Raw genomic sequence first — 18,004 nt, 5'->3', positions numbered from 1 at the left:
CAGGAGCAGCTTGGAGGAGGAAGGGTGGGCGGCTATAGCCAGGCAGGACCCATCACCCTAGGAGCACAGGACCAGGTCTGAGGCTTGCTGGGGAGGGCAGCCTCAAGCTTGTAAGAGATCATTGAGGGCAAAGGCGAGCCTAAGGCTGGAGTATACCAAAGAAACAATCACACACAGAAATAAAAAGAGCTTTATTGTTCCCTCTGAGGGATTAATGCCAGGGAGTGAATGGTCCCATACCCTCCAGCCCGGGGGGAGGCTGACAGAACAGTGCCAGGCAAGGTATGCCCCCTCCAGTCCAAGCTGGACTTCCAACCCCTGCAGCAATCACTCAAGCTAAAACAAGCAGTCCTGGTCCTCGGGGAAACAGCCACCTGGGCCAGGCCCAGGACTCCAAGCCTTCACAGCTCTTAGGGAACAGGTCTGGGGGCCACCAGGGTTGGGCAAGGTCCATCCCCGGCCAACAGCCACTCTAGAGGAGCTGGGCCCAGACCCAGGAGACCGCTCACACACACACAGTGATGGCTGGGACAGAGCTGCAGGCTTGGGGGTGCCCGAAGGTCCAGAGAGGGCTGCAGGATTGGGGCCGCAGGGCCCCTGGCTGGAGTGTCTCAAGCTGAGTTGGGTCCATGGGGCCAGGGCACCCCCTAAGAATCAGATCAGAATCTGAGGTGGAGACGTTCCAGGTCACGGCTGCGGCCCAAAGCTGGGGCCTACTTGTCAATGAGCCCTCCCTCCTTGAGCTTGAAGTAGAAGAACTTCTCCAGGGCGCTGGCACAGCGGCAGTACTCGCTGTCGGGAGGGTTGTATTCGCGGCAGTTGGCAATGACCCGCTGCAGGTCGGCCACAAAGAGCTTCCGGGTCACGTAGTAGCGGCTTCGCAGGCGCTCAGTCATGGTCTTTAGGTCTGGGGCAGCAGGAGACGGAGCACAGCTTTAAGAGGCTGAGGGCTGCGGCAGGGCTGTCCGCCGGGGTGGGCCCCATGGGGCTGCAGGATGCAGTGAGGGCAGGAGCAGGTGTGGGGACAGAAGAGGAGTGCAGGGCATGGAATGGAGGGTCCTCACCAATGGGGAAGCGGATGACCTCGTAGTAGTCAGGGGCCTCCGATTTCTTCACGGGCTCCATGAAGGGCCAGGCACTGGGGTGCGACTAGAGAGAAGAGCCCAGCTGGGGACAGCCCTGCTGTACCCGCACCAGCCCGAGACCACCAGCCACCCCACACTGCATCAAAAGGCCACAGTCATTGGTGCAGGGGCCCTGGAAGGGAAACCCACTCTCCTCACCTTGATTTGGGCCAGCAGGTTTTTGAGAGTTGTGTAGAGCTGGTCGGGGTCCTTCAGCTCCTTCCTGGGGCAAGAGACACCAAGTCTGAGGCTCCCAGTCCCTCTGCCCTGCCCCCAACCCAGCTCTCTTGACAAAACACTCACCCCTTCTCCTTCCCCAGTGGCTTCCAGCCCGTCTCTCCTGCAAAGTGGGGAGGGGGAGAACATCCCTGAGAATGTCAGTCCACACCCCAAGCAGTGTGCCCCCCAACCCCTACCCCGAAACCAAGACCCCTGCTTACGAATGCCAGGGACGCTCTCCACAGGGATCTGCCTCACGCCCTCCTTGAAGCAGCTGAGCCCCGGGTAGACCTTGCGGATCTGGGCCTGTTTGCGTTCAATCAGCTTCTTGATGATCTGAGGGGAGGAAGGGTCTGAGGGGCAACTCCAGCCCCAGACAGGGGCCTCTAGGGGCCATGGTCGGAGCCATCAGCTGCACCCACCTGGCTGCAACACCACCTAATCCAGCACCTTCCCTCATTACTTCCCCAAAAGAGGCAGAGCAAGAACAAAGATCCCTGCCTGTGCCCTCCTCACACACACACGCATGTACACGTGGTCTAGGTCTACACACATGCGCTGGCCCTCCGCAGGCACATTCATGAAAATCCCACAGATGCGCACACCACCTCTTTCTGCTTCTTGATGATGTGGGACAGCTCCGTGTAGGGGATTCGGGGATTCAGCTCACACTCCATCAGTGTCGCTCCCTCGTAGTCCTTAATGTAGCCCAGGTAGCGGCTCTTGGGCACCTTGATGTCTTTGGAGAAGCCCTGGGGGATGGATGGTCATGACCCAGTCCATCTGTAAGTATTTCCCACCTTCTGCAGTCCCTCCCTGGGAGCACCAGTGGTGCTTGCCATGTGCCACCTCCCGATCCTGAACCTCCTTCTGGGGCACTGTGAGGCTTCAAACTGTCCCTGGAAAGGTCCCAGGTCATCGTCTGCTCCCAACTCATCCCCAAGAGTCCCCCAGTTCCTCCAGCCTGCTCTACTGGCCCCACAGGCCCCCATTCTCTCCTGGGGCAGCGGCAGCAGAGGAAGGAAGGATGGCATGGAGACTTCCCTGGCAGGTGTCAGATGAAACAGGGGACGCAAAGGGACTCCTACTTCATCAGACAGAATGATCCCAGGCTCCAGGCAAAGGACGGGTGTGGGGCGAGGCCACAGGTCACCTGCTTTTTGAAGTAGCCAATGGCGTACTCGTCGGCGTAGGTGAGGAAGTAGAGAATGTTGTGCTTGATGTGATACTCCTTCAGATGGTTCATCAGGTGGGTCCCATAACCCTGTGGGGTAGGGGAGCAGGACTCACCAGGAGCAGAGGATGGGCCTGGTGCTGGAGAGCGCTCAGAGCCCACAGTGGACAGGGCAGAATGAAAAGGAGGTAGGGAGAGCAAGAGCATCCAGGCACAAGGAAGAAAGGCAGCTGGCAGAGGAAGGAGAGTTTATGGGGAGAAAGGGAAGGCTGCGAGCTAAGCTCACTCTGGGTCAGGTGCAGTACTTGCTGTTTTACAGACCAATTCTCAAATTAACCCAAGAGGCGAGTATTACCACCTCTATTTTATAGAAGAGAAAACTGAAACTCAGCTACCTTAGGTAATGTGTTGACGGTCAGGCTGCCAGCCATGGCCCAAACACAACAAGAGCCACTGATGCCCAGTCCTCGGGCCTCAGAGTCAGGGGAAAAGGGAGAGGGAATCACCAGTGGCAGGAGCAGGAGCAATGCCTCCCACAAATCAGGGCCAACGACGCACCACGCAGCTCTGGGGTACGTGACACAAAGAACCAGACAGAGACCCTTCAAGTGGGTCTGTTGTGACCAAGGACAGAAGCCAAGACTATCAGCACAGGGCTACTGTAACAATTATTAGTTGAGCTGGGAGCAGTGGCTCACGCCTACAATCCCAGCACTTTGGGAGGCCAAGGCAGGAGAATCACAAGGTCAGGAGCTGAAGACCAGCCTAAGCAACATGGCGAAACCCAGTCTCTACCAAAAATCCAAAAATTAGCCAGGTGTAGTGGTGCGCGCCTGTCGTCCCAGCTACTTGGGAGGCAGAGGCAGGAGGATCACTTGAGCCTGGGAAGTAGAGGCTGCAGTGAGCCACGATCTGCATTCTGGCCTGGGTGACAGAGACCCTGTCTCAAAAAATAAAAATAAATAAAATAATGCATTCCCCATGTATGTAAATGTTCTTGTGATGAAGAAAACCCACGTCCACAGGTGCACCGAAGTGTGGCTGCTTCTCGGGCTCCGTTTGGGAACAGGTGGTTTCCTAATCCGGTTATTAAAGTACGGCTGCCACCTTGTGGGGATGTGAGGAACTGGCCGCTAACTAAGAGGAGCAGGGACTGCGGCATCCCACACATTCCGCTGCTCCGGGCTGGCCCAAACACAGGAGCCCGTGTGGGATGGGGCTGGGGCCAGGGAGCTGCGCTCACCTTGACCTGCTCATTCGAGGTGACCGCACAGAAGACAATCTCAGTGAAGCCCTGGGTGGGAAACATGCGGAAGCAGATGCCACCGATAACCCGCCCGTCCTTAATCAAGGCCAGAGTCTTGTGCTTCCTGAGAGAGAAAGAGGCACATCACAGTCCCTGCCTGTCCCGTTCAGAGCCCTGGAAGTCTGAGCTGTAGTCAGGGTTGGGCAATGAGAAGTAAGAATGCTCCAAGGTTGAACCTCACAAGTGGGGAGAAGGGGATCCCCAATTTTGAGGAGTGAGGAGGTGGAGGAGGAAGGGATCTCAGGTGTGCTGCCCTGGAGGAGGGACTCTGCAGGGGACGCACGGGTCAAAGACGAGGCGGGCGATGTACTCCTTGGGCATGCGAGGCAGCTGGTGGGAAAAGACATTCTGCAGCCCCACAAGCCACAGCAACACCCGCCGGTTGGCCTTGGGCGTCAGCGAGTTGCCGATGACATGGAACTCGATGATGCCTCGGCGCTCCTCCAGGCGGGCCGTCTCATCCCGGGCTGCATTGGCTGACAGCAGGCTCGTCTAGGCAGAGAGGAGGGGCCGTGGGCCAGGGTCTCAGTTTGGTGGGGGGGTTCCCCAGCTGGTCAGCAGGTCGGGCTGCCCACCTCAGGCCCCAGCATGGCAGCAGGGTCAGTGATGGTCAGCATGACCTCGTTGACCAGCTCCATGGGGATGTCGCCCATCACGCGGAGGCGCTTGGCATCCTCCAGGGTCAGGTTCTCCGGGAGCTTCCTCTTCTCGCCTACAGGGGAGGTAGGCAAGGTTGTCCAGGAACAGTAAAAAAGGTTTGGGGAGGGGTGAATGAGGGTCAGAGGTCAGGAGTTGAGTATCCCACCTGGCATAGGCTCGGCCCCTGCGGAATCCAGACTCAGGGAGCTGTTGCTGCCCCCACCCATGCTGGGGCTGAAGATGGGGGTACTGGGAACAACCGCTGCACTGACTGTAGCTGGAGGGGGGTGGTGGGGGGTGGAGAGAGAAAGAGATATCAAGGAACAGGGGGTTGCAGCTGTTGGCAGGTCCCTCAATGGGATCCAGACCCTCCAGCTCAGCTGAGCCCTCTTCCATCCAGGAGGCTTAGCTCAGCCAGGGAGGCCAGAGACCCTACGGAGCCTACCATGGCACATACCTGGCCGGGGCACCAGCTGTGTCCCCTCTGAGGGTGGCATGGTGAAGCCCGACTCCCAGATTGGAGAGTTTGCCCCATAGATCTCCTCCTCCAGCATGGACAGGAATCTGTAGGGAGGACACAGTCTGTCCCACAACTCTATCCTCCAAGGGTGCAGCCTGGACCAGGCAGCAGAGGGACTGGAGGCTGGTCAGACAGATCCTGCTCTTAGGGAACTGGGGGCCTCAAAGAGGAGATAGCCCCTGCCTTCTGGGAGCCTCCAATTGAAGGTAAGAGGATAGGACACATCCAGAACAGAGATCAAAGAGGCTCAGTTTCGCCATGCTGGGCAGCACAAGGAGACAGGTCGGAGCTGATGTCATCCTGTGCTGTGTGGCCAGGCAGGACACCTTGTCACCCTGAGTCCCCTCACTGCCCTCAGTATCAAAATGGGCTCAGACTCCACCCCACCTTGCCTTTTTTTGTTCCCACCTGGTGGCAGGGGGCACTAGAGGATTAATCCAGGGCACAGGATTAGTCAGTAAGGCTTTTTGAACAGGGGAGTTATGGCCCAGATTGTAAAAGGTGTGGCCAAACAGAAGAACACGGTACAGAAAAGACAAGAATAGGAGTGGAAAAGGGTTTCACTTCAAGCATAAGCTCTGCTTTCTTGGAGAACTGTGCAGGGAAGGAGTCTGAGGCTGTGTCCAGGCCCCCATGGGAAATAATTAGTAATGTCTACCGGGGCGTGGGGTGAGGGGGGCAGCGTTAGCTCAGGCCATGTACCTGCCATCCCCAGACTAGTACTAGCAAGTTGCTTCTGGGCCATGGGCAAGTCTGCCAGGTAGACGCCCAGATCCCAGAAGGCCCATGGAGGGAGAGGAGGGACCAATCCAGGAAGCCTTCCTGGAAAAAAGGGGACAACAGGGAGGAAGTGAACTTGGTGCCAAATCCTGATAGGCCAGAAGGAGCCTTACTTGGGGAAGTGAGTGAGGATGAGGGTCCTCTTCTCCGGCACCAATTTGTCCTTCTCCACTCGGAACTTTTCCAGCAGCTGCCGGCGGGTGACAGTGAAAATGGATCGGAGAAGGCTTCGCCCAAAGACATGAGTGGTTTCATAGCGAGGCAGGCTGTCGCAGCTCTGGGGCACGTGGCAGTAACAGAGCCATCTAAAGTAGGGGGCAGAGGGGAAACAGGTGAGGGTGGAAACCACGGAACCCAGGCTGAGCCTGCAAGCCTGCCCTGACGCTGCCCCCAGCTGAGCCTACCTGGTGTAATTGACCTTATAGGTAGCCACGTCCTCAGCCTGAGACCTCTGCCGAAACTGGGCAGGTGTCTCAAGCTTCCAGTAGTTAAGGCAGAGCAAGAACATCTTTGAGAGCTCGAACATCGTCTGCCGCTCCCGGGGAGCCAGGTGACTAAACTTGTACTGCACAAAGTTCAGCACACCCTGAGAAGGGGTGGGTGGGGACAAAACCAGGAATGAGGTGTGAGCAGCCCGCAGGGCCTTCTTAGACAAAAGAAGATGCTTCCCGAGGCCAGGGACAAGGATCGCTCCTCTCTCTCAGGTGCTCTCTATAAAGAAGCTCTGCCCCCTCCCTACCACACCGAGGTTAGCACAAAACACCCTCCCTTCTCTGAACCTCCCCTATGTTCTCAGCTTGAGGATGGAGAACACAGGCTTCCCACTCCTCCAAGCTGTCCCCAATTCTCCTACCCACTATCTCCAATTCCCCAATCCCACCTGCTCAATATTAGGTTTTTCAAATGGGGGGCTGCCCAGGGACCCCTCCACCACGGGCCGAGTCATCTGCAGGATGCATTTCCGCAGGAGCTGCAGAGAAGAGGAAGGGGAGGCGGAGGGAGCGGGGCAGAGCTACAGACAACCCCTCAAGGCCCCACCTCCTCCACCCACTCACACCCTCCTTAGGTGGAAGCTCACCTTGAAGAGGTAGAAATAGACCTGCTTGGTGTCTGTGTCCTCCTCCTTGTGAACAGACATGAAGAGATTCTCCACGTCTACCACCATCCCCAGCAGTCGGTTTATCTCATCCTCTGACACATTCTCCAAGTGGGATACGTGGTCAGCTGCAAGACAGGTGGCAGAGTTGGGAAAAACTGATAGAAGAGAGCAACAAGGCTTCTTGCCCCTCTTCACAGCCAACCAAGATACACACTCCGTCCCACCAACCAGTGTGACCAACAGTGAGACTAATTGCTCCAAAGCAACCGTTGAGTTGCCTGGACCTGTTCTGGGCTGAGATTTCCTTTCCCCTTTCTTGATGCATGCACACCCCCAACCCAATCCCTCCTTAGGAAGCATCTTTGATTTTTTTTCAGAGATGAGGCTTTGTGGGACTTGTCACCCTGTCCAAGCAGGACCCTGCACCTGCCCCCAGCTCCAAAGGCGCTGCCTGCCTTACCCAAGGGGTGCTCACAACTGCGGCACAGCTCACTCAGGTTGGCAGCTGGCTGCTGCAGATCCATGCGGGGTGCAGTGGGGGGCTTGGGGTTTTTCCAGCCATTACACTTACAGGTTTCATTGGCCTGGAGGCGGAAGGATCAGTCTGTGACCTATATCTCTGGGGCAAGAGCCATTCCGCAGCCAGAGCTTTGACCCCATTCCCACCCGAGCCCAGGGATGCCCCAAGCCCCGCCCCTTCACCCCAGGCCCCGCCCCCACCTTGCAAGCCGAGAAGACCCCTAGCTTCTCTAGCTTCTTGGCGCGCGGCAGCCCCCGGACTTGCGCCTTCCTCTGGCTAGCGCGCTGCTGCTGGCTCAGGCCAGGTCGAGCCGGATCCCCCCCGCTCCCGGCCCCCCCACTTCCTACCCCGGGCCCCCCAGTCCCTGTGCTCCCGGCTGGGGCTGCAGCTGGGGCAGGGGCTGGTGCCGGAGTGGGAATCGGAGTCGGGGCTGAAGCCGGGCTGGGTGCAGGAGTCGGAGTTGGGGCAGGGGCTGGGGACTGAAGGGGCCGGGGCTGCGCAGCCGGGGCCGGGGTCGGGGCCTGGGAAGGTTCCGCCATGGCCTCCCCCGCAACGGAGAGCGGCGCCGCGCTCCCAGCCCTAGGGCCGCGTGGGCAACCGGCGCTCAGTACGCAGGCGTCGTTGCGCAGCGCACGACGGGAGCTGTAGTCTTCCCGCTCTGTTCCCCCACTGCCTTTAGCTTCCAGACTTTTCTGTCCTGTCTCTTGGTCCCTGACAGCCAAGTGAGGCCTGAGCGAAAGCCCCACATTGACCCCTCTTCACTTCTAATCTCTTTTAAAGGTGTCCGAGCGAGTCACGATGGCTGCTTTCTTGGGGACAAGGAGTATTGGGAGAATCATGAGGTCTGCCTCTTCCCCGAGTCTCTCTACGGCTTAACCGTCTCCCCAACTCCTGCACAGGCCCGGCCCCACGCGGCTCCGGACACGGAATTGCAGCTGCGGTAGAGATGAGATGGAGCAACAGTTCTGCTGCAGTGTGGTGGTGACTTCGGTATGTTCTCTTTCTGACATTCACCTGCATCCTTTTGTGTGCTTTTCTGTATGTATGTATTTAATAGTATCACTAACAAAGGGAGTTTATCAGGCCAGGTGGCTGGCTCACGCAGGAGGATCGCTTGAGCCCAGGAATTCGAGACCAGGCTGGACAACATAGGGAGACCCCCCATCTCTACAAAAAATAAAAAAATAAATTTTATAGGCTGGGTGAGGTGGCTCACGCCTGTAATCCCAGCACTTTGGGAGGCCTAGATGGGAGGATCGCTTGAGCCTAGTAGTTCGAGATTAACCTGGGTAACATAGACCCCTGTCTCTTAAAAAATAAAGTTTATCAAATAACAGCACCAGAGCCATAGCTGTGGTCACGATGGTCACCAAGGCTACTGAGGTGGAGGGTCAGGCAGAGGAGAGCTAGGTCTTTCTCTGTGCACTGGGAGCTGCTGTCCTGAAGCCCCAACTGTGCCTTCATCTTTGTGGCCCCAGAGCCCAGAACCCAGCTTGCCTCACAGGAAGCCCTAGGAGCTCATTTATTAAGGCAGCTGGAGAGACCAGTCTGCCTCCTCGTCTCCACGTGTCGCATGGAGTTGCCGGTGGTCAGGGAGAGGCAGGGTGGATGACCCAGGAAGGCCACCCTCCCCTGGCTGTATCTGGGAACAATCCTAGCCCCAGGTCTGGTCCTTAGAAGGCAAGACAGCCCCCTTCCCACTAGCCAGCGTATCAGTCTGCTGCTGGCAGCGGCGGGGTCCGGCTCCCTCAGATCTGGCCTGGTTGTGGATCCAGACCCACAACCCCAGACCCATTGACGAGGTGGGGAAAGGCGGAGAAAGGGTCAGGGTCTGGGATGAGAGCAGCTGCCTGGCGCTGACAGTCTTGCTCTTGGTGGTAAGATGGGCGTGGCTGACCTCGAACTCCGCCTACTTTTGCAGAAGCGAAGGGAACCGAGCGGAGCCGAGCCCAGCTCAGGTAGGCCGTGCGAGGTCGCTCCTCTACTGGGGTCCTCGCGCCTAGCTGTGCGCTCGGAGCCTCGAGCTCTTGGACAGCAGTTGGTTGCTCACTCGGATACAGAGGGTCGGTAACACTTTCTCCAACGGGAGCCGGGTGCCATCCCAGTGTCCCATCGTGGCCCTCGCTGAACGGACGGAACCAGGCGGCCACACTGCTGGTGCTGCTGCTCAATGACAGCCCTGCAGCTCAGGAGGACAATGACCATGCCAGAGACAGTTTCCAAATGAAGATGGATGCCCGTGGCTTTGCCCCGGAGGAGCTGGTGGATGGCCAATGGCTGATGGTGACCGGACAGTGGCAAATGGAGGGCAGTGACCCGGAAAGGGGCAGTTACAGCATGTCACAGAAGATGCACCTGAAAACGCTATTCCCGTCCAACCTGAATCCCACCGCCATGATCTGCTGCCTGATCCCCTCTGGCCAGCCGTGGGTCAGAGGCCAGTGTGTGGCACTGGCTTTCCCTAAAGCCCGAACAGGACCGTCCCTGAAACTCAACAGTCTTGGCTCTAAGGCTTCCAAGCTGACCCAGTAAACAGTAACCCTGTGTGCAGCAGCCTGGGTGTCCGTTGTCTTTTCTGGGGATGGGGTGAGAGGTAGAGAGAGTGGGGAGGCACAGGAGGCAGGAAAGGCACCTCAAGGTGGTGCTCCACCAAGAATCAGGACTCTGCAGGTGGACCACTTGAGGCCAGGAGTTGGAGACCAGCCTGGCCAACATGGTGAAAGCCCGTCTCTACTAAAAACACAAAATTAAGCATGGTGGTGTGCGCCTGTAATCCCAGCTACCGGAAGCTGAAGCAAGAGAATCGCTTGAATCTGGGAGGTGGAGGGAGATTGCAGTGAGCCAAGATCCTGGGGAGTGCCACCTCACAGCGACGCCGCCCACCTGCTCCGGCCTGGGCTGGCGGGTCCTTCCGGGTGGCGGCGTCCAACCTGCCTGTCTTCGTGTAGTGCCGCCTCACAGCGCCGCCGCGCACCTGCTCCTCGGCTTGCTCAGTTCAGGCGTGCGGACCAGTTCCCGCCCCTGTGCCGCCATCACTTGGCCTCCTCTGGGCTAGCCACGGCAGCGGAGTTGCCCCAGAGCCATCGCTGCCAGACACAAGCCGAGTCAGGCGGCTGAGTCAAAGCGAGCTGCCCACCCCACGGGAAGGGCCTGCCCGACGCCACTGCCCGCCCAGCTCCTACTCGGCTGATGCCCAAGCCAGGGGACCAGTTCTGGGCATTCCGCTGCCTGGGGATGGGGCCGAGCAGCGGCTCCCCCACTTTGAGCCACAGCCGCTGCGCGCATCTGCCCAGGGGCCGTGCGGCTGGTGACCCGGTTGGGTTGGGGAATGCCAGGTGCCGCTGGGGTTGCTCGCCTCTGGTCCGTCCTGTCCCTGTAGCCCGCAAACACTAGTGTCGGTCGGGCGCGGTGGCTCACACCTGTAATCCCAGCACTTTGGGAGGCCAAGGTGAGAGGATCACCTGAGGTCAGGAGTTCAAGACCAGCCTGATCAACATGGCAAAACCCCATCGCTACTAAAAACAAAAATTAGGCCTGGTGCGGTGGCTCACGCCTATAATTCCAGCATTTTGGGGGTCCGAGGCGGGTGGATCACGAGGTCAAGAAATCGAGACCATCCTGGTCAACAAAGTGAAACCCCGTCTCTACTAAATAAAAAAAAATACAAAAATTAGCTGGGCATGGTGGTGTGCGCCTGTGGTCTCAGCTACTCAGGGGGCTGAGGCAGGAGAACTGCTTGAACCCAGGAGGCGGAGGTTGTGGTGAGCTGAGATCGCATCGCACCACTGCACTCCAGCCTGGGTAACAAGAGCGAAACTCCATCTCAAAAAAAAAAAAAAAAAGAAAGAAAAAAGAAACTTGGGAGCCAACCAGCACTAGCTGAGAAGGGGTTAACATTTTTCTGCCCCTGGGTGATGTGAACATACATTGCTTTGGTTTTCAGCCTCACAACAATATTGCCCACTGCTTTTTAGAACTGGATGTCATCGCACAAATCCATGAATTTAGCACATACTTTTAACAGGTCTCAGGGCAGCCATTTATACATATTGTCAAACTTCCTCTCCTCTTCTCTGATGCACTGTATTGGGTTTTTTGTTTGTTTGTTTGTTTTTTTGGCAACTGTCTAAAGAGAAAGTTTATTTTGTAGGTTAAGGTTTTGGCAATTTTTTTTTTTTTTTTTTTTTTGAGACGGAATTTCGCTCTTGTTACCCAGGCTGGAGTGCAATGGCACGATCTCAGCACACTGCAACGTCTGCTTCCTGGGTTCAGGCAATTCTCCTGCCTCAGCCTCCTGAGTAGCTGGGATTACAGGCACGCACCACCATGCCCGGCTAATTTTTTGTATTTTTAGTAGAGACGGGGTTTCACCTTGTTGACCAGGATAGTCTTGATCTCTTGACCTCGTGATCCACCCTCCTCGGCCTCCCAAAGTGCTGGGATTACAGGCTTGAGCCACCGCACCCGGCCTGGTTTGTTTTTTAGAAATGGAGTCTTGCTCTATTGCCCAGTCTGGAGTGCAGTGGCACAATCTTGGTTCACTGCAGCCTTGGCCTCTAGGGCTCAAGGGATCCTCCCATCTCAGCCTCCAGAGTAGCTGGGACTATAGGCATGCACCACCACACCTGGCTAGTTTTTAAATCACTTTTTTGTCAAGACGGTCTCATTATGTTACCCAAGCTGGTCTAAACTCCTGGGCTCAAGTGATCCTCCCACCTCAGTCTCCCAAAGCACTGAGATTACAGGGATGAGGTCACTGGACTTGGCCTGATGCGCTGTATTGTTGATTCAATAATGCTGAACTCATGCTCAACAGGACAAGAGCATGAAGCTTCTTCTGCATGAAGCTTCCCTAACACGTGTTTTCTCTGTAGGTGCATCTCAGCCTCGCTGTGCTTGGGGGCAGTGGGCAGCACTGCAGCACTGCACTCAGGGCCACTTTAAACAGCAAAGTCACCAAAAACAAAAACAAGCACAAAAATGTTTAAAAGCAAGGTATTAAATAGACTGCAAAAAAGACACATGTACAGTATGAGAAGGCCAAGTGTCTCAGTCTGACCTGAGTTGAAAACATAAGCAGTGAATGACACAATGTTTTCATTTCTCTGAGCATGTCTGAAAATAATGGTGGAAGTGCTTTGTGTATTGGTTTTAGGGTTACCATACATTTTAGCAAGCAGGTGAATTCACAAATGTGAAATCTCTGAATAAGGAGGATCAACTACATGGGATAGGGAACTTCTCGGGCAACTGACCAAGCCATTCTTAGTAATGGCCGGTGTGAAAACAGTTTGTGCATTAAATCTTTTGTTACAAAAGAAAATAATTAGATGTGATAATTTGACAAGACTTATTTGGACCAAAAAGGTAATATTTAATCGCTTTTAAAATTTTATTTCCCAATTCAAAGCAAACGAGTTCGTAAATAAGCCATATGCTGATGCCTCTTCAGCAACTAAGTGTCTGACATCTATAAGTTACTTGACATCCTACCACCAATGGGACACATGCAGGAATTGTCTTCTCCCTTAGATCAAACGTACACATTTCTGACACCTATCATCTATCTCTATCAGATCCAAGAGAGAACACAGTGTCAGTACTTGATGATTGGCAAACAATTTCTTCTGAATAACTTTCTCCTACCCCACAGAATATCCTTAGGAAGGGTTCCTGTGAACTCCCAAACACAGCTGAAAGTGTCCTAACATGTGGCCTCCAAGCTGATCAGGCTACCTAGAGACAGCAGCAGCAGCATGGCTCACGCACAGCACATCCAGCACAGCCAAAAAACATTTGCAGCTGGGTATAGTGTCTGGCTCACACCTGGTAATCCCAGTGGTTTGAGAGGCCAGGAGGATCACTTGAGCCCAGGAGTTTGAGGCTGTAGTGAGCTATGATTGCTGCAGTGAGCTACAGCTGCATCACTGCACTCCAGCCTGGGTGAGAGAGCGAGACCTCTAAAAAAACAATGAAAAGAATTTGCTATTTTCACAACCACCTACATTGCTGACTCATGTTCAACAGTCTTTTCTTCTGTCATTCCAGTTTCCAAAACAACTGCTATAATCACTGATCTCCTAATCTGTAGTTTTTAAACTAGAGATTAATGATTGTTTCTTAGGTGGCATTCTTCCTAGGAGATTACAGCGCACTCAAATGAGAGACTTCATAAACCTCAGCCAACACATGGTCAAAAACCCTCCCACAGTCACCCACTGCTACTGGTTTCTTTAGTGTCCTACTCAGGTCTCGTCCACATTTCACCTGGGCTTGACTCCACTTTCTTTTTTAATTTTTGAGACGGAGTTTTGCTCTTGTTGCCCAGGCTGGAGTGCAGTGGCGCGATCCCAGCTCACTGCAACCTCTGCCTCCCAGGTTCAAGTGATTCTCTTGCCTCAGCCACCCAAGCAGCTGGGATTATAGGCACCCACCACCACATCTGGCTAATTTTGTATATTTAGTAGAGATGAGATTTCACCATGTTGGTCAGTCTGGGTCTCAAACTTCTGACCTCAGGTGATCCACCTGCCTTGGCCTCCCAAAGCTGGGATTACAGGCGTGCGCCACCACACCGAGTGCCCCTCAGAAATTTTCTTTTTTTTTTGAGATGGAGTTTCACTCTTGTTACCCAGGCTGGAGTGCAGTGATGTGATCTCAGCTCACAGCAACCTCCTGGGTTCAAGCGATTCTCCTGCCTCAGCTTCCCAAGTAGCTGGTATTACAGGCACACACCATAAGTCTTTTTTTTTTTTTTTTTTTGAGACGGAGTTTTGCTCTTGTTACCCAGGCTGGAGTGCAATGGCGCAATCTCGGCTCACCACAACCTCCGCCTCCTGGGTTCAGGCAATTCTGCCTCAGCCTCCTGAGTAGCCGGGATTACAGGCACGTGCCACCATGCCCAGCTAATTTTTTGTATTTTTAGTAGAGATGGGGTTTCACCACGTTGACCAGGATGGTCTCGATCTCTTGACCTCGTGATCCACCCGCCTCGGCCTTCCAGAGTGCTGGGATTACAGGTGTGAGGTACCGCGCCCGGCCAATTTTTGTATTTTTAGTAGAGCGGGGTTTCACCATGTTAGCCAGGATGGTCTCGATCTCTCGACCTCGTGATCCACCCGCCTCAACCTCCCAGAGTGCTGGGATTACAGGCATGAGCTACCACGCCTGGCAGAAAATTTTCTAAGGATGTACAAATACACATACAAATGTTTTTTCTCTTTTACACGCATTAAACTTTGCATGTTCTGTATCTTACCTTTCCTCATTTAACATTCTGTGCAGACGTCTTTTTTTTTTTTTGAGACGGAGTCTTGGTCTGTCGCTGAGGCAGGAGTGCAGTGGCATGATCTTGGCTCACGGTAAGCTCTGCCTCCTGGGTTCCAGAGATCCTCTTGCCTCAGCTTCTTGGGTAGCTGGGATGACAGGCACGAGCCACCATGCCCGGCTAATTTTTTTTAGTAGAGACAGAGTTTCACTATGTTGGCCAGACTGGTCTTGAACTCCTGACCTCAGGTGATCCACACACCTCGGCCTCCCAGAGTGTTGGGATTACAGGCGTGAGCCACCGCACCCAGCCTAGACATCTTTCTATATTAGCAAAAATGGTTTACTTCACCTTTTTTTGAGTTGGAGTTTTGCTCTTGTTGTCCAGCTAGAGTGCAATGACACAATCTCAGCTCATTTAAACATCTACCTCCTGGGTTCAAGCGATTCTCCTGCCTCAGCTACCCAAGTAGCTGGAATTACAGGTGCCCACCACCATGCCCAGCTAATTTTTGTATTTTTAGTAGAGACGGGGTTTCACCATGTTGGCCAGGCTGGTCTTGAACTCCTGACTTCAGGTGATCCACCTGCCTCCTACTCCCAAAGTGCTGGGATTACAGGCGTGAGCCACTGCACCCAGCCTAGACGTCTTTCTATATCAGCAGAAATGGTTTACTTCACTTTTTTTTTTTTGAGACTGAGTTTTGCTCCTGTTGCCCAGGCTAGAATGCAATGGCACAATCTCAGCTCATTGAAACATCTACCTCCTGGGTTCAGGTGATTCTCCTGCCTCAGCCTCCAGAATAGCTGGGATTACAGGCACCCACCACCACGTCCAGCTAACTTTTTGTATTTTTACTAGAGATGAGGTTTTTACCATGTTGGCCGGGCTGGTCTCAAACTCCTGATCTCAGGTGATCCATCGGCTCCACCTCCCAAAGTGCTGGGATTACAGATGTGAGCCACGGCACCCAGCCTAATTAACTTTCTTCTCCCTTTTCACAGTTGTTAATGCCTCATTTTTTAAAACAGCAACATTGTATACATAATAAGGATGTACTATGATTTATGGCCATTTAGGTTATTTCTAATTTATACTGTAATGCTAAAATGAACACATTTAGCAAATATGCCTAAGCATACACACAAACACAAAGGGTACATGCACTTATAGATTTATTTATTTATGAGACGGAGTCTTGTTCTGTCACTCGGGCTGGAGTGCAGTGGTGCGATCTCGGCTCACTGCAAACTCTGCCTCCTGGGTTCAACCAATTCTCCTGCCTCAACCTCCCAAGTACCTGGGATTATAGGCATATGCCACCACTCCCAACTAATTTTTGTATTTTTAGTAGAGATGGGTTTCTCCATGTTGGCCAGGCTGATCTCGAACTCCTGACCTCGTGATCCTTGGCCTCTCAAAGTGCTGGGATTACAGGCATGAGCCACCACACTCGGCCAGGTGTATGCATTTAAAACCTATATTGTCAGGATGGGCACAGGGGCTCACACTTGTAATCTCAGCACTTTAGGAGGCCAAGGCAGGCGGATCATTTGAGGCCAGGAGTTCAAGACCAGCCTAGCCAAGATGACATAACCCCATCTCTACTAAAAATACAAAAATTGGCCTGGCGCGGGGGCTCACACCTATAATCCCAGAACTTTGGGAGGCCGAGGCGGGTAGATCACGAGGTCAAGAGATCGAGACCATCCTGGGCAACATAGTGAAACCCCGTCTCTACTAAAAATACAAAAATTAGGCCAGGCATGGTAGCTCACTCCTGTAATCACAGCACTTTGGGAGGCTAAGGCTGGTGGATCACGAGGTCAGGAGTTCAAGACAAGCCTGACCAACATGGCAAAACCCCATCTCTATTAAAAATACAAAAATTAGCCAGAAGTGGTGGCACATGCTTGTAATCCAATTTACTCAGGAGTCTGAGGCAGGAGAATCGCTTGAACCTGGGAGACGGAGGGTGCAGTGAGCAGAGATCGTGCCATTGCACTCCAGCCTGGGCGACAGAGCGAGACTCTGTCTACAAAAATATACATACATATATATATATATATATTCAAATAATTTTAAAAACCTGCCTCAGAATCTACATCATACTGTTAGAATAAATGATGAATTTTAAGGTTGCTGAATATAAAGTCAGTATACAATCATCAATATTTCTATAAGTGGCAATATTTGGAGATTAGAAATTATTAAATCTTGTTTTAAATACATAAAAAAAATACCTAGAAACAAAGTCCAACAAGAGGCACCAGACTTCTAGACAGAAAACCACAAGAAAGAGTTTTAAAATATCAAAGATAGGAATGAATGGAGGCCTGTATTATGTTCGTAAAGGACGTAATTAAGTGAAGATGTTAATTGCCCCCCAAATCCATTTATAGATTCAATAAAATCATGAGCAAAATTCCAGCAGGTTTCTGTTGTTGCTGTTCTGTGACTGAAATTGACAAACTGCTTCTTAAATGTACGTGAAAATGCAAAAACCAATACAATCTTGAAGGCAACAAACCTGGAGGACTTGCGTGACCAAATATCTAATTATTGTGAATCTAGTGTGGCACTGGTGTTAGAACACACAGACCCGTGAGGAGACACATGGAGGTAGGCCAATCGGATCTCCACATGGAAAACATTTTAATGTCAGGCACAAAGTAGATTCTAGATTATTCTAGATCTAGCGATGACAGGCAAACCATTTCTAGAAAATAACATAAAAGATTCACAATCTGGCTGGGCGAGTGGCTCACGCCTATAATCCCAGCACTTTGGGAGGCCGAGGTGGGCAGATTGCCTGAGCTCAGGAGTTCGAGACCAGCCTGGCCAACATGGTGAAACCCCGTCTCTATCAAAAATACAAAAATTAGCTGGGTGTGGTGGCAGGCACCTGTAATCCCAGCTACTTGGGAGGCTGAGACAGGAGACTCACTTGAACCCGGGAAGTGGAGGTTGCAGTGAGCCGAGATTGCACCGTTGCACTCCAGCCTGGGAGACAGAGCGAGACTCTGTCTTTTGAGACTCTGTCTCAAAACAAACAATACCAACAGGATACAAGAACATTTCTGTACGTTCTCACCACAACAGGATACAATATAAATCTAATCATTGCAATTATAGCAGGTGAAATTAACATCTCCCTAATGACAAAGAAGATAAAAATCTCTTTAGGGTTGTTTCTAGATTTCTTTTTTTTATTTTTTTAAAAAGATGGGGTTTCACCATGTTGGTCAGGCTGGTCTTGAACTCCCGACCTCAGGTGATCCACCCGCCTTGGCCTCCACAGTGCTTGGATTACAAGCATGAGCCACCGCACCTGGCTGTTTTTTTTTTTTTTTTTT

General features: G+C 53.2%; 3 protein-coding genes across 6 annotated transcripts in view; 2 read left to right on the top strand and 1 right to left on the bottom strand.

Moving 5' to 3' along the window:
- Positions 1–176: 176 nt before the first annotated feature.
- Positions 177–7,983, bottom strand: KAT2A (lysine acetyltransferase 2A). Of its 2 annotated transcripts, none has more exons than XR_013535667.1 (18): positions 7,582–7,983; positions 7,322–7,445; positions 6,841–6,986; positions 6,643–6,732; positions 6,167–6,348; positions 5,876–6,067; positions 4,920–5,026; positions 4,629–4,739; positions 4,399–4,535; positions 4,107–4,315; positions 3,761–3,887; positions 2,497–2,607; positions 1,897–2,095; positions 1,565–1,679; positions 1,428–1,464; positions 1,284–1,347; positions 1,065–1,149; positions 177–907 (listed from the first exon to the last, which is right to left on the bottom strand). XR_013535667.1 is itself a non-coding variant. In XM_002806864.8 (18 exons), exons 1-18 carry the CDS (start codon positions 7,918–7,920, stop codon positions 714–716), a joined length of 2,514 nt encoding a protein of 837 aa, XP_002806910.2. In that variant the 5' UTR covers positions 7,921–7,983; the 3' UTR covers positions 177–713. The 2 variants fall into 2 exon arrangements, 1 of the variants encoding a protein (XP_002806910.2); XM_002806864.8 differs by having other exon boundaries at positions 1,952–2,095.
- A 250-nt stretch (positions 7,984–8,233) lies between these two features.
- The window catches only part of LOC100407914 (ETS translocation variant 4), a 35,533-nt gene continuing 25,762 nt past the window's right edge, over positions 8,234–18,004 (top strand). For all 3 annotated transcript variants that reach the window (XM_035300510.3, XM_035300508.3, XM_035300512.3), the window contains exon 1: positions 8,234–8,371. The gene's annotated coding sequence lies outside the window, so the exon portion shown is untranslated. The remainder of the gene's footprint in view (positions 8,372–18,004) is intronic.
- HSPB9 (heat shock protein family B (small) member 9) lies at positions 8,744–9,934 on the top strand. Its single transcript, XM_078375419.1, is given in 4 exon segments — positions 8,744–8,771; positions 9,059–9,258; positions 9,385–9,513; positions 9,515–9,934. Coding segments are annotated over 4 exon segments (756 nt in total). The 3' UTR covers positions 9,914–9,934.

Source organism: Callithrix jacchus, chromosome 5, assembly GCF_049354715.1.
Source record: "Callithrix jacchus isolate 240 chromosome 5, calJac240_pri, whole genome shotgun sequence".
NCBI classification, from domain to species: domain Eukaryota; kingdom Metazoa; phylum Chordata; class Mammalia; order Primates; family Cebidae; genus Callithrix; species Callithrix jacchus.
Note: the sequence above shows the minus strand (reverse complement) of the source record. Positions and strands in the feature narration are given on the sequence as shown.

Excerpts from the sequence above, each read along its gene's own strand:
- KAT2A (XM_002806864.8), bottom strand. The coding sequence starts at position 7,920 with ATGGCGGAACCTTCCCAGGCCCCGACCCCGGCCCCGGCTGCGCAGCCC. Across the intron at positions 4,316-4,398 it reads CTGCCATGCTGGGGCCTGAG|ACGAGCCTGCTGTCAGCCAA; the intron begins GTGGGCAGCCCG and ends CTCTCTGCCTAG. Across the intron at positions 3,888-4,106 it reads GCCCGCCTCGTCTTTGACCC|GAAGCACAAGACTCTGGCCT; the intron begins GTGCGTCCCCTG and ends TTTCTCTCTCAG.